This window comes from Hyperolius riggenbachi, chromosome 1 (assembly GCF_040937935.1).
Source record: "Hyperolius riggenbachi isolate aHypRig1 chromosome 1, aHypRig1.pri, whole genome shotgun sequence".
Classification (NCBI taxonomy): domain Eukaryota; kingdom Metazoa; phylum Chordata; class Amphibia; order Anura; family Hyperoliidae; genus Hyperolius; species Hyperolius riggenbachi.
The window spans coordinates 437,962,843-437,982,605 of NC_090646.1; the positions used below are offsets into that span (position 1 = coordinate 437,962,843).

General features: G+C 44.4%; 1 protein-coding gene across 3 annotated transcripts in view; it reads left to right on the forward strand.

Moving 5' to 3' along the window:
• Window positions 1-19,763, forward strand: part of LOC137553309 (uncharacterized) — a 95,094-nt gene that overhangs the window by 57,603 nt on the left and 17,728 nt on the right. For all 3 annotated transcript variants that reach the window (XR_011027241.1, XM_068271443.1, XM_068271444.1), the window contains exons 13-16: window positions 5,137-5,224; window positions 8,134-8,182; window positions 11,613-11,697; window positions 12,589-12,689. Coding sequence is in view for 2 of the 3 variants with exons in the window: in XM_068271443.1 (XP_068127544.1) it covers window positions 5,137-5,224; window positions 8,134-8,182; window positions 11,613-11,697; window positions 12,589-12,689 (323 nt within the window). In the remaining variant the exon portion in view is untranslated. The remainder of the gene's footprint in view (window positions 1-5,136; window positions 5,225-8,133; window positions 8,183-11,612; window positions 11,698-12,588; window positions 12,690-19,763) is intronic.

The window sequence follows — 19,763 nt, forward strand, 5'->3', positions numbered from 1 at the left end:
CAAGATGACATCACAAAGCTGGTACTTGTTAGAGACCTTGAGCTCCCCCACCTTCTGTTTGAGTATTCCCTACAGATGCCCAATAGGGTTACTCCTCACCTGGTTGATACCACACTTGCTTGACACCATTTTAACCACCGATGGAATGCAGGACAGGCACCGTTGATGATGATGATTATTATTATTGATTTATATAGTGGCAGCGTGATCAGAAAGCTCTTTTATTGATCAAATCAATGACACATCAAGACAAGCAATAAAACAGCAATGAACTGCTGTTTCTAGCTCCATAGCTCTTTTAGCTCTTTTTTTAATTAAGCTCCTGAACTGCTTTGAAGATTAAGCCTGTGAGGCTTCAGTTATATACAATTCAGTGACCAATCAAAGTCAACCAGGGCCTGTGAGCCAATCACAACATGCCATGTCACAAGTGGACCTGATGGGGACCTGCAGTACTGGAGTGAAACTCCAACGACCTGCCCCTTCAAGGTTGCACATATATTATACAAAAACAGTATGCAGTAATTATTTGAGCATATACTCTATATTATACTTCTGTAGTACATAGGCAAAAAAAGGCCACATAAATCCGCTTAATACAAGGAGAACAGTGAGAAAAACATTATAATCAAACCAGGAAGTAGTTATAGAGGGTGGAGACCAATCAGGAGCCAGGAGACATGAAGCCAATTATGCACTGTCTCTTAACCACAGAGGATGGTGTGGCCACGCCCACTGAAAATGGCTCAGTCCCATCCACACTTGTGATTCTTCAACTGGCAGAAAAATGGAAATGTGCAAACATGATAATTCCTGGAAAAAAGGGAAATCTGAACAAGAACGGAAAACCATAAAAACCAGCGGAAATAAGCCATGCATCCACAAATGTATCAACATATGCAAAAATAGCAATTATCATGGCTCCAGTAATAGTTCCAGTAATCCATGTCCTTGTTTGTGCGCTTTTTCGCGCATCATCTTTGGCTTTCTGAGATGACAGCCATGCAGACAAATTTGATACAGACAAATGCAGACAAATACAGCCATGCAGACAAATTTGATGCCAGGCTGAACCAGGTTGTCGTCTCACCCCCCCCACTTCTGGGTATGACCCGGTGCACTCACACTTCTTAGAGCAGTGGAATTTGTCCTGTTAAACTTCCACTGTGCTGCAGCTCAGTTATAGGTTGTTGGCAATCTTCTTATAGCCTAAGCCATCGTTCTGTAGGGAACAATGCCATGAGGTACCATGTTGAATTTCTAGTGCCCAGTATGAGAGAGTGTGAGAGTGATAACACCACATTTAAAGGGATACTGTAGGGGGGTCGGGGGAAAATGAGCTGAACTTACCCGGGGCTCCTAATGCTCCCTCGCAGACATCCTGTGCCCGCGCAGCCGTTTACCGATGCTCCGGCCCCGCCTCCGGTTCACTTCTGGAATTTCTGACTTTAAAGTCAGAAAACCACTGCGCCTGCGTTGCCGTGTCCTCGATCCCGCTGATGTCATCAAGAGCGCACAGCGCAGGCCCAGTATGGTCTGTGTCTGCGCAGTACACTCCTGGTGACATCAGCGGGAGCGAGGACACGGCAACGCAGGCGCAGTGGTTTTCTGACTTTAAAGTCAGAAATTCCAGAAGTGAACCGGAGGCGGGGCCGGAGCATTGGGGAGTGGCTGTGCGGGCACAGGATGTCTGCGGGGGACCATTAGAAGCCCCGGGTAAGTTCAGCTCATTTTCCCCCGACCCCCCTACAGTATCCCTTTAACACACTTGCTCCCCAGTCACATCTGAGACCTTGTAACACTAACAATAACATGACCCTGGAGAGGCAAAATGTCTAATTGGATAGAATTCTTCACTTAGGGGTATACTCACTTTTATTGCCAGTGGTTTAGACATTAATGTCTGTGTGTTATTTTGATGGGACAGCAAATTAACGGTATTATACAAGCTGCACATTGAACACTTTACATTGTATCATAGTGTCATATCTTCAGTGTTGTTACATGCAAAGATATAATAGAATATTTACAAAAATGTGAGAGGTGACTAGATCACCCTAAACAGAAAGAAGAGGAAGTACAGTGTATTTTGAACAAGCTTATGGCAGCTGATTTCACCATAAACTTGTTTTCATAAGTGGACGCAAGTACTGAGTTTCATTCTCTAGAGGCAGGCGTTTGTACAGATGGCATACTGTACACTGCTATTTGCATGTACAATAACATGTGTTTATTACATTCTGCATCAGAGCTGCGAAGCTGACACAGCAAACCTGCATATAAGGCCTGACTTACATGACTGAGAGTAATCACCTGAAATCCAGAGATGTATATCCCTGCAGGCATTGACAGAAAACTCTGTTTTAATGAGGCAGTTGTCAACAAAGAATTAATCTCTTGATCTCAAGCAATTAATCTCGCCTGTGTAGCCCTAACCTAAATAGGCTCATTAGTGAAAAAAGCAACAGACTCTGTACTAAATATAAAGATTTGGCTGTATTGCAGGATCAGGGCAATTCTTTAGAAATACCGGTAGCACCAAATATTCTTAGGATCTATTGGTTCAAAATCATAATTAATTCAATTCCCCTTTCTCCTACGGTATTTTTTTCCTGATATTTTCACATCTTATCAATAAACTGCATTTGATAAACCAGCAAGCAAAAATGAAAAACTCAATGTCAAAATAATTCACCTACTTTTTCAAATTACTGAACAGTTATTTTAAACAGAAGATGAAAAGTTATATCCTACCTAAGATAAAATGTTGGAGAAAAATTGAATTGAATAAGTGCTACTGTATGAGAAATATTGCATTGACCTGGGACCACTGTTAACCCCCTTGGCATTCTGATTCTTTCCGGATTTTAGGATCTAAAAGCAGTGCAATTTTTTTTGCACACTTTCAGACCCTAAAACCTGGAAAAAATCATGCTGCCAGGGAGATCTGCAGCCGTTTTCAAATCACTCACCTCCCTGGCTCCTGCGCTGCAGTTATGCCTCCATCCTCCGGGTGACACTGCAACTCGAAAGTGAAATTGCCGGCTGTCGTCATGACTACAGCCGGCGTTCTCACCAGGAGGAAGCAGAGCCTCGGAGGAGAGGAAGAAGAATGGCGGCTGACATCGGGATCCCCCGGGAGGTATGTAAAACCGCCCGCTGCGCGCTATACTCTGCACACAGTCTCCGGCGGCTACCCCGAGCAGAGGTTGGGATTATCGCTCTTAGCTGCGGTTTTCCACCCCAAATCTAGTTCAGGATTACCGCCAAAGAGGTTAAAGGACACCTGAAGTGAGAGGGCTATGGAGGCAGCCATATTTCCTTTTAAATTAAAAAAGGCAGATTGCCTAGCTGCCCTGCTGATCTTTTGCCTCTAATAGTTTTAGCCATAGACCCTGAACAAAAATGCGGATTGGATGTTTGACTGAAGTTTGACTGGGTTTATCACATACTTGTTTCAGGCGGGTGATTCAGACACTACTGATTCAAGATAGTTTAACAGGATGCCAGGAAACTGGTATTGTTTAAATGGAAATAAATATGGCAGCCACTATAGTCCCTTTCAGCAACTTTCAAAAGCTCAAGCAATGGCTTATATATGTTACGGCCAGAACCCGAAGTCTGGTCACTTCAGGTTCTGGCCAGTCAAAACGCGAAGTGGGCGTGTACCTGCGGCCAATGTTAGAAATGAAAAGGATTCCTGGCTCCAGGCGGCGTTAAATGAATGAATTTCCCCCCTGGTGGCAATGTATCAGATTAAGCCACCTCTTCGGCTCTGCCTCCTATCCTCCCCCTCCCTCCTCTCCTATGCAGCTTTGGCAGCCAGAGACACGCGTGTCCCCTAGGATCGTTCATAGCGACGGGGAAGCAGAGCGGGGAAGCTGCAGACATTACTTCTGCCAGTACCCGCTCTGCAAGAACGAATGGCAGGATTCCCTGCCGCTACGAACAACCCTGGGAGACATTTGTGTCCCCCGGCTGCCAAAGCTGCATAGGAGAGGGGCAAGGGGAGGAGGCAGAGCCGAAGAGGCGGCTTCATCTGCCACTTTGGATTTTGACTGGCCAGAACCGAAGTGGCATGACTTCTGGTTCTGACCATAACATATACGAGTGAACTTTTTTCTCTGCTCATAATGCATCTGCTGTATAAATTTGCATTTCAAGTAAATATTTAGTGCTAAAGATATAGTGACTATAGAAACATGTCCAATGTGCGAAATATTGCAAAGAGCAACTGCCATTACTTAGTCCCATGGCCATTCTAATCCCTTGGCATTGCAGGCCACTGTACTGCATTGCGCTTGTAAGTTATATAACCAATAAAGTGCCTTGTCCTACATAACTAAAGCAAACCTGAACTGAAAAAAAAAACCCTTAGGAGATAATTGAATGTGTAGTATTAAGGCAAGCCTGAACTCTTACACAGGAGAGAAGGAGAACACAGAGAAATCCACACTGTGTCTACCCTGCATGTGTTTATGGAGAACAGCCTGTCTAACTCACTCTTCTCGGCAAGTAATAAGCTAGTGTAATTTGAGCTCCCAGTTGTCTGCCAACTCTGCGGAGTTGAGAGCTGATATGTAAACTCAGGTGGTTAACCAATTCTGTGCTCTCAGCAAACGAGGAAGTAACTACACTGCAGAATTTCTGAAGGAGCTCTATAATCTGTAACAAGGAAATGTTTTCTGTAAAGGTTATTATGCTGTTGCTTATCTTTTAGAGCAGAGATGAAGTTCTGAGTTCAGGTCTGCTTAAATGAAAAACAGTCTAATTTGTATATCAATTTAAAAGTAACATTTTAAGTCTGTATTGTAAACAGAAATTATGTAAGTGTGACATAAACAAATGGTCAATTCAGCTCAAATACATGAGAAATAATGCCCCTTTGAACTTTTCATCACTATCATGTTTTCAGGATTGCTTGTTCAGCCAAATACAAGTGTTTTGGCTTCTAATTACTGTTCAGGAGAGCTGCAGTTGTATAAGTGCAATTTGACTGCTTCATTTGTACCTGTATACATAAAAAAAAATGTACAGGTGACCCACAGTATTATTAACAAGGTACATCGTTAATGAAATTATCAATTGTGATTTTAATTTGTTGTGAAATGCTTGTCCTACATAATGTTCTTCCAGTTGTACATATTTGGAGGAAGGAATGAAGAATCTGACTTCAGTGATATTATGGCTATGAGGCTCATAAACCCCTCAGACAGACAGCCCAGTAAGTGTTGTTTGGTGTAGTTATACCAATTATAAGCTATATCTTCCATTATAAAATGTGAAAATATCCAAAAATATATTTCTCATTGTATCTAATCCTAGCATTTACTATCTCTCAGTTGTTAAAAGTTTCCCACACTTTTGTGACACTACACGTCCATCTACAAAAAAATTCAAATAAAAAGTGAGCATACCCTAATCACTCCGTGTTAAAAAATGAATTTACCTGAATGGCTCCAATCACACAACATCAGAGGGAACACAGTGCTGGCCCATTCATATTAGGCAACAATTGGCTGTGACCATACTTGCCCCTGACACTGTGCATACTTCCATTCTTCCACAATGAGGTGCCCCAACTGCTGGGGGAATGCCATGAGCAGTGGATATCCACCATCAATCTGAATGGGTCCTGAAGCAAGCAGTGAGCTAACAGACTTTGAAATTAGTATCAATATCTTGCTCTGTTAAGCAACTTAAGCTGGCCATACACTGGCCCGATTTGCCGCCGTTTCTACAGCAGATTCGATCACTGGGATCGAATCTGCTGCCAATCGTTCGCACTAAACGCACCCGCCGATCTGATTTCCTCCCGAAATCGGATCGGTCCATCGATCGCGCCGTGCGTGAAATTACCGTCGATCGCCCGCGGGTAGGGAGCGCGTCGTTAGCGGCGACCGATACAGGTATACATTACCTGACGCTGGCCCCCAGGCATCTTCTCCGCGCTGCACCGCTCTGTTCCTGCTCCATCCCAGCGTACATTAACTTCCTGTGTAACTCCAGTGACCAGGAAGTTCAGATAGAGAGCGCTCTATTTGAACTTCCTGGTCACGGAGTGACACAGTGTACGCTGGGATGCGGTGCGGGATGCTGGGATGCGGTGCAGCGCGGAGAAGAGGACCCGGAGCCAGCTTCAGGTAATTTATACAGGGGGGGAGGGGGGGACAGGCGGCAGGAGCAGCTCAACAGATTGTGATCGGTTTCAGGCTGAAATCGATTCACAATCTGTTTGCAGTAAAGGCAGCCATACAATCCCTCTCTGATCAGATTCGATCAGATAGGGATCTGTCAGTTGGTCGATCTAATGGCAAATCGACCAGTGTATGGCTACCTTTACACATGCTGGATTAAACTCAGTCAGGGCAGCTGATAAAGACCAACTCAGGTGAAATTCTGTTGTGTGTGCAGAAGCCCCAGAACATTTCCAGCATATCGGATCTTTAGCGGTGATCAATGACCGAGTGCATTGTTCTTTCTACTCACTCTGCACGCCTGAAAACCTTCCTCCCCACTTCATAGCAACAGACACCTCACTATTGTCTAGGCTAGTGATGCATCTGTACAGAAGTCTACCCAGAGCAGGATCATTCACAAGGCAACCTAAGCAAGGGGCCTAACTGCCACTGTCCTCATGCATGCAAAAGTGCAAGCTAATTTAGGCACGGGGATAACGGTTAAAAAAAATAAATAAATAAAGGGCACAGGAAATAGCGGTAGTAGAATATCAGTATATTTACCAATGTTCTACTACTTAATTCATATAGTAAAATAGGGGTAATATTTGCCGATATTTCACTATGACCTAACCTCCTCCTACTCTCCTCCTCCTACTTTCACACAGAACCTCCTACTTTCACATCTGACCACGCGTGCAGGAGCCATTCTCCTGCATGCGTTATGGCCTGTGGTGTGTTGTCGGGATGTTGCGGTGCGATGCAATCAGAGGCGTTAGTTAATAATTCACCCGATGGGAAAACAACGGCTTCCGACGATTAAAAGCTCCCGGGGGCGTTGAATTGCAATGCACCAAAACGCAGCGTCGGATGTAAAAGGTGAAATCAAAGTCTATGGACTTTCATTTTACTTTGGCTGACGCAAAGTATTGACTTTGCGTTAAACCACAAAAAAAGGGCTCAGATGTGAAAGAGCCCTTAACCCTCCCAAGGTGGGCAACCAACCTTAATCTCCTCCCCACCGAGCAACTAACTTTCCCCCGCTCAAATTTGTATGCACCTCTTTTAGCTGTTCCATTCTCTGACAACTCTCTCACCTCAGCTTACCAGAAAGACTATCAGAGGAAGTCAAAGATACTACTTTGCATTGGGTCTCATTTCTTCTTTATCCTCCTGGATGTTGACCTCCAACTGTCGCTGGTGGGATGAAGTGCCAATACCAGTGGGAGACAGTAATTGAAAGTTTGCAGGAAACCCTCACATTTTTTTCACGCTCACATGGACAGTTTATTATATTCTACTATACTCTAAATTATGTAGTGTTCACACAAACATAATATTAGTAGGGAATGTATAGTGACTATTTTTATTTTATTTATTTTCTGCTAAAAAGTTGTATTTTTTTTTCTTTCAAGCAGGAAAATATGAGAAATTTCAGAGGCATGTTTCATGTTTTGACAATTTGACTGGCAAGTTTTGTTTGTAGAAACCAATCTTATTTTACTGCTTTGTAGTGCATACTAAACAAAGTCAGAAGATTTGAATTCCGTAATGCTAGAGACTTATTTACTACAGCAGTAAACGCAAGATGCCTTTCTGTTTAAAAAACTTGCCGATCAAACCACCACCAGGTGAAGCTCCAAAAATATGAAACACTTATTGGCAAAAATGTTATGTTACCATTTAAAAAATAGATGCAAATGTAAAATATCTTCATGCTAAACAAATATCAAATCAAAGAAATAGTACTATAAATACAGTTATAAATGTGATTATTTTCCTGCTTAGACTATTAGTATAGCCAGAAACATTTATGAAGGTAGAATTACCATTTAAATGAGAGATAAATTGGTAGTTTTCATATAATCTGCTTTGAGTATGAATGAGATGAAATATGAATAAGCTGTTGCTGTTACAATACACAAGAATTGTATTTATGTTTATTTACCTACAGTAATGAAGGACATACTCTTGGAATACGGGATACAAGGTATAAGCAGTGGGTATGTGCTTTGATTTGTAAATTTGTGTAATGTTAAAATGAGACTGCTTTCATTAAAACATTATGTACAATATATTATAAAGTCTTATGTGTCTGTAAAAATTTGCATGCATTGTAAATCAATATGTTTTATGGTTACTATAAAATAGCTCTTTATAATGCTAAAGAACAACTGTTTACAAGTGTAAGACTTTCTAATGGCCAATATGTTATTACCTTATGTTTCAAACGTAGTAAATATTCAAACACTCACTTTCTGTATTTTTTGGAATATAAGACACTATGGGCTATAAGACGCACCTAGGAGGGCAAAAATGAGTGAAAAAAAATAAAAACACTAAACCTAGGTGTGTCTGTAGTGCAGGGGCATCTTATGGACTTTTTGCCCCCAAAATGTTTCTAAGCTACTCTATCTAAGCTACACTGACCAGCTAAACTACACTAATCCCTGCTGCCTTACCAGCTAAGCTACATTACATTACAAACTACACTACACTAACACAACACAGTACTGGACTAACACTACGCTGTACTAACACTACACCAACACTTCCATACTGCACCTGATCCTACCGACGGCGCACATCTCCCCTAGCTCTGGTCCTGTGGATGCTGATGTGCTCCTCTTCTTCTCTTATCATCCTGAAGCTGACAATATAGTGGAACACGCATCCCTGACCCAATACTGTACAATTGAATGGTTAATCGCTGTGGCGCACACCGCCCCCCCTGGACTAAAATGTACGCCCGCATCCAAACAATTGGTGAGCGCTTGCTTTGTTTCCTGCTGTCTGTATTGAATGTAAGTTACACATTTTAGCATAGCAGCTGCCAGGGTAAAGACATTTGCTTTTAACTTAGGTCAGTTTAGTGTTAGGACATCTGCTCTGGAGATTTACCTCAACGTTGGTGCAGATGTCCAGTATATCTATATTTTTGCATGCAAAACTATGATGGAAGCTAAAATTTCTCCATAGACCAGTATTGCATTGTTTGGATGCGGGCGTACATTTTAGTCCAGGGGGGGCGGTGTGCGCCACAGCGATTAACCATTCAATTGTACAGTATTGGGTCAGGGATGCGCAGCCTTTTACCTATATTTTTTATCCACAGTTCTGTAACTACCAGGCTAGCAGCACCCATTGTGCTATCCTGTTTTGCATGGTAAGTATTTAGTTTAGTTTTGCATATGTTTTGCATCTGTCTGATTGCTGAGTGTGTATTTGAGCTATTTAAGCGGTGCATATGAGGTGGTGAGTCATTCAGATGCGGCCCATATTGGTGAGCGCTTGCTTTGTTTCCTGCTGAATATAGTGGAACACAACTGCTACTTGCCCCCATACTTGTGGCGTACTTCCACACTGTAACCCGTGCCACGGCAGGGAGCTGCTGTGTCCTGCTGTATCCCCAGAACGTCAACATCCACAGGAGTGGAGTGAGAGGGAGATGAGCATGGTGGCAGGATGCAGTAAGTCCTTCACTGCACCCTCTGCACTTCTTTTTACCGTATCTTCTGAATATAAGACACACTCACTTTCCCCCCCCCCAGTTGCGGGGAAGAAAGAGTGCATCCTATATTCCGAAAAATATGGTATATCTTTTGATGAGGGAGACTAAAGCATTGTATACATGCATGAGGACTTTCTCCTGGCGGGGATCGGGATGCTGTACTGATGTGTATCTAACCTGCAGGCTAGCAACGTGTCTGTTGCTGGGGTTAGGGAAGGCGGAAGGACAGCATATGACAGAGCAGTCTTATGTGTGTTTGTGGTGGTGGGGGAGGGGGGGGGGTGGAGAACAATGCCATCACTGGCTGCTTGGATGTCAGGAGTCGCTATAGATCTGGCATGACGGTCTTTATCATCCGCCACCGTCGAGTTTAATCTAGCATGTGTGCGTAGCTTTAATTATAATAATAGAGATAGTAATCATACTGGGGACAACATCCTAACTGATCCATTTATACATCTGCAGCTGAATCATTAGCAACTAGTCACAGCGATTAGTCAGCAATCATAGCAATGAGATGCCTTTACAAATTATGTAAAAAGAAAATTGTTACACTTTTTTTTCCCATAGGTGGTGAAAATGTAAATTATTTTCTTCACAGACAGGTCTCATTTGTTTTTTGCTGTCTTTGGAAAGGTGGAAGCTGGTTAGTATGAGAGCTAGGATTACCTGTGAACATGACTGGGATGTCCATGACCAGTGTGAAGCCATCAAGCTGAATTTCTGGCATATCATCAGTCATTAATGCTGAGCTCATATTTTGTAAAGCAGCAGCCACTTATAGACATTATATAGACACATTTGTAAGGTCTGGAGGACATTTTCTTTCATACAATTATTCTTATATTGGTTTAGCTAGTTAATGGTTTCCATGTATTTTTGTTCACCACCAATACAAAGTACATATACTTTATTGATTAAACCTTTTGGTTATAAATTAGCTAGCATCCCTGTGAGACCCTCTTGATCTTTTATTGCAGAACTATGTATCTCCTTTTTAATGTTCAGTGTATATGTTACGGCCAGAACCCGAAGTTTGGCCACTTCTAGTTCTGGCCGGCCACTTCGGGTTCTGGCCGGCCAATTCGCGAAGTGCCCGCTGCGCTGCGGCCAATGTTAGAAACGGATCGTTTACTCTGATATGAATGTATCTTCTGGCCGCAGCGCAGCGGCCAAACGTATTAATTTGTTGCAATTTTAAGCCGGCGGCAATGTAACGATTCAAGCCGCCGGCTTTTTCATCTGCCTCATCTCTCTCTCTCTCTCCTCTTATGGCCAGCCGGCGGGGGGGGGGGGGGGGGGGACACGCGAGTCCCCCCGGGAGTCGTTCGTCGCAGCAGGGGCAGCAGAGCGGGGAGGCTGCAGACATTGCTTCTGCCAGCACCCGCTCTGCAAGAATGGCAGGCTTCCCTGCCGCGACGAACGACTCCGGAGGGACACGCGTGTCCCCGCCCGGCTGCCCATAAGAAAGAGAGGGAGAGAGATGAGGCAGATGAAAAAGCCGGCGGCTTGAATCGTTACATTGCCGCCGGCTTAAAATTGCAACAAATTAATACGTTTGGCCGCTGCGCTGCGGCCAGAAGATACATTCATATCAGAGTAAACGATCCGTTTCTAACATTGGCCGCAGCGCAGCGGGCACTTCGCGAATTGGCCGGCCAGAACCCGAAGTGGCCGGCCAGAACTAGAAGTGGCCAAACTTCGGGTTCTGGCCGTAACATATATAAGCTGTCACAGTGTTCTGAATTTTATCAGTATACAGGAATCAGTCTGATGAAGGCTTCATAGCCGAAAGCTTACTGCTTTTCTTCTACGTTTGCCAATAAATTGTATTATCCTGATTCAAAACTTCTTGCTTTGACTTTACCTACATACAGTTTACAAGCACGTTAACCTGTCAATGATATGTTTTGATTATACAGATACACGCCAACTAAAATTCCAAAAGTGAAGTACCAGCTGAGTGCACTACAGCTCCCAAGCTTCTGTGCCTCCCAGCCAATTCCTGTAAGTTTGCTGCCAAGCACAACACTGATATTTTGTGTGACATTAATGAAATGCTTTCTGTGTTGTAGCTAATGAGAGCGTGTCATTTGCAATTTAGTGTTAAATATATGTTTACAAAACTGTCCTAAAGCTGGACCTATACAGATAGATTTGTAAACTTTTTTTTTAAGGGATAATTTTAGTCACTTTATACAAAGCAGACCAGAAAAAGATTTAATTTCTTTATTCAACTCATCAGTTTTGGTAGCTGAAAAATCTAATAATGAAACTACAACAAAGGCCATTAATCCGTGACTGCACCATGAATGAACTGATGATATTTTATGCCATTATTCCAAGTTCATGTTAGTAATTTAAAATAGATAGACAAAAAAAGAAAACATAAGGCCCATACACACACCTGACTGCTGAGGTGGCTGATCACGGCTGCCTCAGCCAATAATCAGGCATGTGAACGTCAGCCCCTGATCCCCAAGCCATTAGCCAGCAGATCTACTCACCGGCAGCGATGCCGATCCCATTGATCGTGCCGCTCCCATGCCCACCGCATGACGTCATGCACGAGCCACCTGTCATCACTGCTACATAGCTGACACACGTGTGCAGCCCGGCCCAGCGATGTCACCCAAGGGTATCAGGTCATGATCCCAGACGGGCGACATCTGTCAAAGGTGTGTACGCACCTTTAGATATAATTGCTTTTTTTGTGCTACAGCTGGAGAATTTTGATAAAAGCTGTGTATGTTTGAGCTCCGACTATGACTCACATGTTAAATGCAAAGTAATAGAATATCATTTATCATATGTTGCATTTAGACTTTAAAGCTTTATACAGTTGTATCTCCTAGCTTTTTTTGTTGTGTATATTCATGTATATATATATTTCACCAGGAATTTAAAGAAAGCAGCTTCATGTTTGTACGAAGCCAAGCAATAGAAAAAATACAATCTGCCTTTGTCATGCTAGATTCTGAATTTGAAAAATTTGATGTGTAAGTAAACATTTTGTGTGTTAATCAACATTGTTTTTTTATTAAAGCATTTTTGTAGTTTTAAGTAATTCTCAGTTCACATTGAGCCAGATCGCCAACAGCCAAACAGAGAGGACAGTGCAGAGTCCGCTCTGATGGTACATTGTAGTCGGTTAGAGTCTGGAGTAAATGCGTTTCCACCATAGTCTTTAATAGGAAATGCATCCACTGTCCAGGAAAATTGGACAGGCTGGATTTTTGCATTGTGGTTGCCGCAACGGATCCAATGCAGACTGACAAGTGTGAACAGATCCTAATAATAACATAAGATCTGCCAACTGTCAGTTTACGCAATCCGTTGTGATCCGGCAAAATGAACAAAAAATGTCCATTTAGCATTCTAATGTGAACCGAGACTAAGTGTGGTAAAAAAAGTCTTAAAAGAGGCCCTAATTTGTAACACAGTATACTGTATATGCTTTACACCTGTAGCGTATAGTTTGGAGATGTTATCAGAACTTCAGTAGAGAAAAAATAATGATGATCATAAAAGAGGTGAGAGTCAATTTATACAGTGCCTTGCAAAATTATTCACCCCCTCCCCTCCAGCAATTTTCATAGTTTGTTGCCTCAAAACCTGGAATGAAAATATTTAAAAGGATTGTTTAAGTGTTTTCATTGACAGAATATGCCTACAATTTTGAAGATGTATTATTTGGTTTATTATAAAGCAAACAAGACAACATAACTGAAAACTTCAGTGTGCATATAGTAACTATTCACACGCCTAAAGTCAGCACTGTGTGGAGCAACCTTTTGAGACAATTACAGCTGAAAGTCACTTTGGATAAGTCTCTATGAGCTTGCCATATCTTGCCACTGGGATTCTTGCCCATTCCTCAACACAAAACTGCTCCAGCTCCTTCATGCTGCAAGTTGAACCTCCATCCCAGTCTCAAATCACTGGCAGACTACACAGGTTTTGTTCAGAAATATTTAGTACCATTCATCTTTCCCATGACTCTGACCACTTTTCCAGTCCCTGCTGCTGAAAAACATCCCCACAGTATGAAGCTGCCACCACCATATTTCACTGTGGCGATGGTGTTCTTGGGGTGATGGGTTAGTGTCAGAGGTAGCATTTTCCTTGGTGAACAAAAAGTTTAATTTTAGACATCTTAACAGAGCACCTTTCTCCATACATTTGGGGAGTGACCCACATGCCTTTTGGCAAACTTAAAATGTGCTTTCTAATCTGCTATGTAATGGTGTTTATCTAACCACTCTACCATAAAGCCCAGCCCTATGCAGTATTAAGCTTATTGTGGTCCTTTGGATAACTACTCCAGTCTCTGGTGTGGAGCTCTGCAACCCCTGCAGGGTGACCTTCGTTCTCTGTGCTACCTCTCTGATTTATACCCTCCTTGCCCAGTTGGTTAGCATTGGTGGGTGGCTCTCACTTGGAAGGTTTGTTGAGGTACCATGTTCTTTCCATTTGATGATAAGGGGTTTAATGGTGCTGGGGGGGGGGGGGGGGGGGTACTCAAAGCTTTGGACAGGGGCATAGCAATAGGGGTTGCAGAGGTTGCAACCGCATTGGGGCCCCTGGGCAAGAGGGGTCCAGTAGGGCCCTGCCTCAACTACAGTATTAGCTCTTTATTGGTCCTGTGCTCATAATAATCACTTCTATAGATACTTTGAATAGTGGTAATCATTAACAAACTTTTCCCCATTCCCTTCTTGCACCTGACGCTGTAGTTGCCATTGGCAGGTTTTGGTGCGCTGTATCAATTGTTATGTATAGAGTGCTTGGGGGGCTCCATTGTAAAACTGCATCGGGGCCCACAGCTCCTTAGCTATGCCACTGGCTTTGGATATTAACTATAACGCAACCCTGACTTGTACTTCTCAACAACTGTGTCCCTGACTTGTTTGGAGAGCTCCTTGGTATTCATGGTGTGATGCCTCTTGCTTAGTGCTGTTTACGCATCTCAGGGCTTTCTGAAAAGGTTTGTTTTATACTGACAGATCATGTGACACTTAGATTTCACACAGGTAGACTTCATTTAACGAATTATGTGACTTTTGAGGGTAATTGGTTGCACGGGACTTTTTAGGGGCACATGACAATTTTCAGTATATTATTAAAGAAAAAAAATATATATTTTTCTCATTTGACTTTACCAACTTAGGATATTTTGTGTAGATCCATCACATCAGATAAGATTAAGAAACACAGAAATTACAGATTGGAATATAACTAAAAAGATAGAATACTTTCGCAAGGCACTCTAGATGCAAACGCAATGGGAACAGTTTCAAAGAATATTTTTTAATCAGGAATCAGTGTAGTACAGTAGCCTATACTGTACATATTGGGGCTAACATAGGGTACCTGTATCTTAGCAAGGAGGTAAATTAAAGAAGCAAAGTATACTGCATTGTAGATCAGGGCCTCGTTTTAAGTGCACTTACATATTGAGCACACTACCAATTTAACTGTACTGTAATGTCCATTGAAATGTATTTGTTTGATTCCAACTTACACAATGTTTGAATGATTGACGGTGGTGCAATTGTGCTTTTTATATTTGTAAAACAGGTACATTTTTGATTGGATGCTCTTCAGTAGCTGTTGTTGGCTTTTCACCATACATAATATAAAAATATTTGGTAAAATGTGTACAAAAGATTTTTTTGTGGTGAAAAATTATTTGAATTTTATTTTTTTTGAAAGCACAGGCTGTAAACAATATGTCTGCTTCCATGAATCAGGAAGTAGAAACTGTGCAAATGTATTTTAGGATTTGTATCAGCTGTAACAAATACATGTTTTTTATGTAAAGGTTATTATGCTGTTGTGTATCTTTTAGAGAAGAGAGGAGTTCTGAGTTCAGGTCCACTTTAACACTAACACACACACCCCTCCCCCACCTAGCTGATATCCGAAGCTTGACTAATAAATGGAAAACTCCATAGCCATTACCCGATTGACAGTGCCCAAACAAGGCTGATATCCAGAGACAAACTCTGGAGTTGTTACCAGATTTTTGGGGCCCAACCAAAACACCAAACACACCAAGGGGTTGATTCATCTTTCTGCCGTAATTTTACCATGCACGCACAGTGTACAGCAAGATTACCTGTAGTTACACATGGAAGTACCGCGAGATATGCTAGAAGTGTGACCTGCGGTACTCTACTTCATTTTTATGGGGGCATCTGTGACTGACAGCCCTATATACTGTATATTTTAGTTGCATACCTCTGATTGAACTATTGTCTAATCAGTACACGGCAGTCATTTAAATATGGAAATCTGTGATCAGCACTATTGATTTCCTGTTTTTGTCATTATATTACAGGTGCACTCAGGCGCGGAGCTAGGGGGGGTCGGGGTAGGACAAGTGCCCCGGGGCGCCTGGTCCCCAAGGGCGCCCTCCGCCTGGCTGAGCTGCGGGTTTTTTTTTTTTTTTGAGGGGAGGGGAGCAGCGCAGAGAAGAGAGAGAGCTGTGCGGATGGTGGGGAAGGGGGGCCATATCCCCCCTCCTTCCCTCACCTTAGGTGCTCTCTCCCTCCCTCGCTGTCCCCTCCAATGTCCGGGTGGCTCTTGGCTGGCAGCGGCGGGCGGAACTCACCTCCGTCTCGCTCCAGCGCCGGGCGGAAGTTCGGGTGCGCAGCCGCTGCTCTGGTCTGGACCAGACCAGAGTAGTGGCAGATCCATCCGGCGCTGCGACGAGACGGAGGTAAGTTCCGCCCGCCGCTGCCAGCCACCCGGACATTGGAGGGGACAGCGAGGAAGGGAGAGCAGCTCTTCTCTGCGCTGCTCCCCTCCTGCTGGGGAGGGGGACACCTGACCTGGCTACCTACTCTGGGCACATATACCCCTGCCTACATATACTGGACATATATCCCTGGCTACCTACTCTGGGCACATATACCCCTGCCTACATATACTGGACATATATCCCTGGCTACCTACTCTGGGCACATATACCCCTGGCTACCTACTCTGGGCACATATACCCCTGGCTACCTACTCTGGGCACATATACCCCTGGCTACCTACTCTGGGCACATATACCCCTGGCTACCTGCTCTGGGCACATATACCCCTGGCTACCTACTCTGGGCATATATACCCCTGGCTACCTACTCTGGGCACATATACCCCTGGCTACCTACTCTGGGCACATATACCCCTGGCTACCTACTCTGGGCACATATACCCCTGGCTACCTACTCTGGGCACATATACCCCTGGCTACCTACTCTGGGCACATATACCCCTGGCTACCTACTCTGGGCATATATACCCCTGGCTACCTACTCTGGGCACATATACCCCTGGCTACCTACTCTGGGCACATATACCCCTGGCTACCTACTCTGGGCACATATACCCCTGCCTACATATACTGGGCACATACCCCTGGCTACCTACTCTGGGCACATATACCCCTGGCTACCTACTCTGGGCACATATACCCCTGCCTACATATACTGGGCATATACCCCTGGCTACCTACTCTGGGCACATATACCCCTGGCTACCTATTCTGGGCACATATACCCCTGGCTACCTACTCTTGGCACATATACCCCTGCCTACATATACTGGGCATATACCCCTGGCTACCTACTCTGGGCACATATACCCCTGGCTACCTACTCTGGGCACATATACCCCTGGCTACCTACTCTGGGCACATATACCCCTGGCTACCTACTCTGGGCACATATACCCCTGGCTACCTACTCTGGGCACATATACCCCTGGCTACCTACTCTGGGCACATATACCCCTGGCTACCTACTCTGGGCACATATACCCCTGGCTACCTACTCTGGGCATATATACCCCTGGCTACCTACTCTGGGCACATATACCCCTGGCTACCTACTCTGGGCACATATACCCCTGCCTACATATACTGGGCATATACCCCTGGCTACCTACTCTGGGCACATATACCCCTGGCTACCTACTCTTGGCACATATACCCCTGCCTACATATACTGGGCATATACCCCTGGCTACCTACTCTGGGCACATATACCCCTGGCTACCTACTCTGGGCACATATTCCCCTGGCTACCTACTCTGGGCACATACCCCTGGCTACCTACTCTGGGCACATACCCCTGGCTACCTACTCTGGGCACATATACCCCTGCCTACATATACTGGGCATATACCCCTGGCTACCTACTCTGGGCACATATACCCCTGCCTACATATACTGGGCACATATACCCCTAACTACATATACTGGGTACATATACCCCTGGCTACATATACTGGGCATATATACCCCTGGCTACATATACTGGGCATATATACCCCTGGCTACATATACTGGGCACATATACCTCTGGCTACATATACTGGGGACACATACCCCTGCCTACATATACTGGGCACATATACCCCTGGCTACCTGTTCTGTTGACATCTCTACCCCTGGCTACCTGTTCTGGGGACATCTATACTGCTGGCCACCTATTCTGGGGACACCTATAGACCTGGGGCTACCTATTTTTGGGGAAGCACTGCTGTCAGATTGAGTGTATTTTGGGGAACTGCTGCCAGGTGAGAGGTGTCTACCATATTAAGGGGGCATTCTGCCTATTTATGTGAAATGCTGTCTATTTATGTGCCTCATGACTGCTGAATTTGTCTTGTTGGGGGCCTCATGGTTACTGAATTTGTCTTGTTGGGGGCCTCATGATTTGTTGGGGGCCTCAAGATCGCTGAATTTGTCTTGTTAGGGGCCTCATGATTGCTGAATTTGTCTTGTTAGGGGCCTCATGATTGCTGAATTTGTCTTGTTGGGGGCCTCAGGATTGCTAAATTTGTCTTGTTGGGGGCCTCATGATTGCTGAGTTGGTCATGTTGGGGGCCTCATGTTTACTCATGATTGCGGAATTTGTCTTGATGGGGGGGGGGGGGGCTCATGATTGCTGAATTTGTCTTGGAACATGCTGGAAGGTACATACTGAGGGAGGGTGGGTGAGCGTGAGCCTGCTAACCTCCATGTACATTTGAAGGGGCGTGACCAAATGTGGAGCACCCATAACCACGCCCACATTTGGTCACGACCCTTCACCTTAGGGGGCGCATTAATAGTCTTTGTCCCCGGGCGCTGAAAACCCTAGCTACGCCTCTGGGTGCACTGATCTGATACAACCACTGTTCTTATCAGTGCATTTGATGTATCTGTATAGGGAATTCCACTGATCAACTCCACCTTTTATTATTACAGTGCACTGTACAGATGGGTGTTTTCTCAAGCAAGTTCAGTTGTCATACCCCACCTCTGGCGACACTGGCCCATTTCACGTCAACATTTCTCCTTTTTTCTACTCTGATATTTTCTTACCTTATCAATAAAATGCCCTTTAAAGTACACTGAGAACGGCTTTCTCACTTCTTAAAGGGACTCTGAGCACCTCTCATGGGTATGCCTTTAAGACTCCGGCCAGTACTGCAAAGTACTTAAAGATGCATATCTTTCTGTAGCTTGTGCTCTCCTCTTTCATTTGATGCTGTTCTACACCAAATAGTTTTCGTTCGATTTCAATTTAAAAATCGCGGCTGCCATCAAGGCTATGTAATAACATTCGGGTCACCCCATCTTCTCTGTTAGAGAAGTGCATCACTTAATAAAGCAGTAAGAGGAAGTGACACGCATGGCCATTGCAAGAGGCTCCTCCAGAGGGGTCATAGCACGATTTTGTTGGAAGTCATCTGGCTTAAAGGAGTTATCAGAGAAAAACCTAAAAATAAGCTTTACTCACCTGAGGCTTTCTCCATCCCCTTGCAGCCGACTGTTCCACGCTGTCACCTCCGCTCCCCGCCGCTGTACCGCTCTCGCAGCTCGGTATTCAGGCCGACCGCGGGGTCAGCCTTACTACGGCTGCGCGAAGCGCCACTGTCAATCATGGCCACGTGGGCCACGGTAAACTGCGCAGGTGCAGTAAGGCCAACCTCACGGTCGGCCTGAATACCAAGCGGCAAGAGCGGGACAGCAGCGGGGAGCGGAGGTGACAGCGTGGGACATTCGGCAGCAAGGGGCTGGAGAAAGCCCCAGG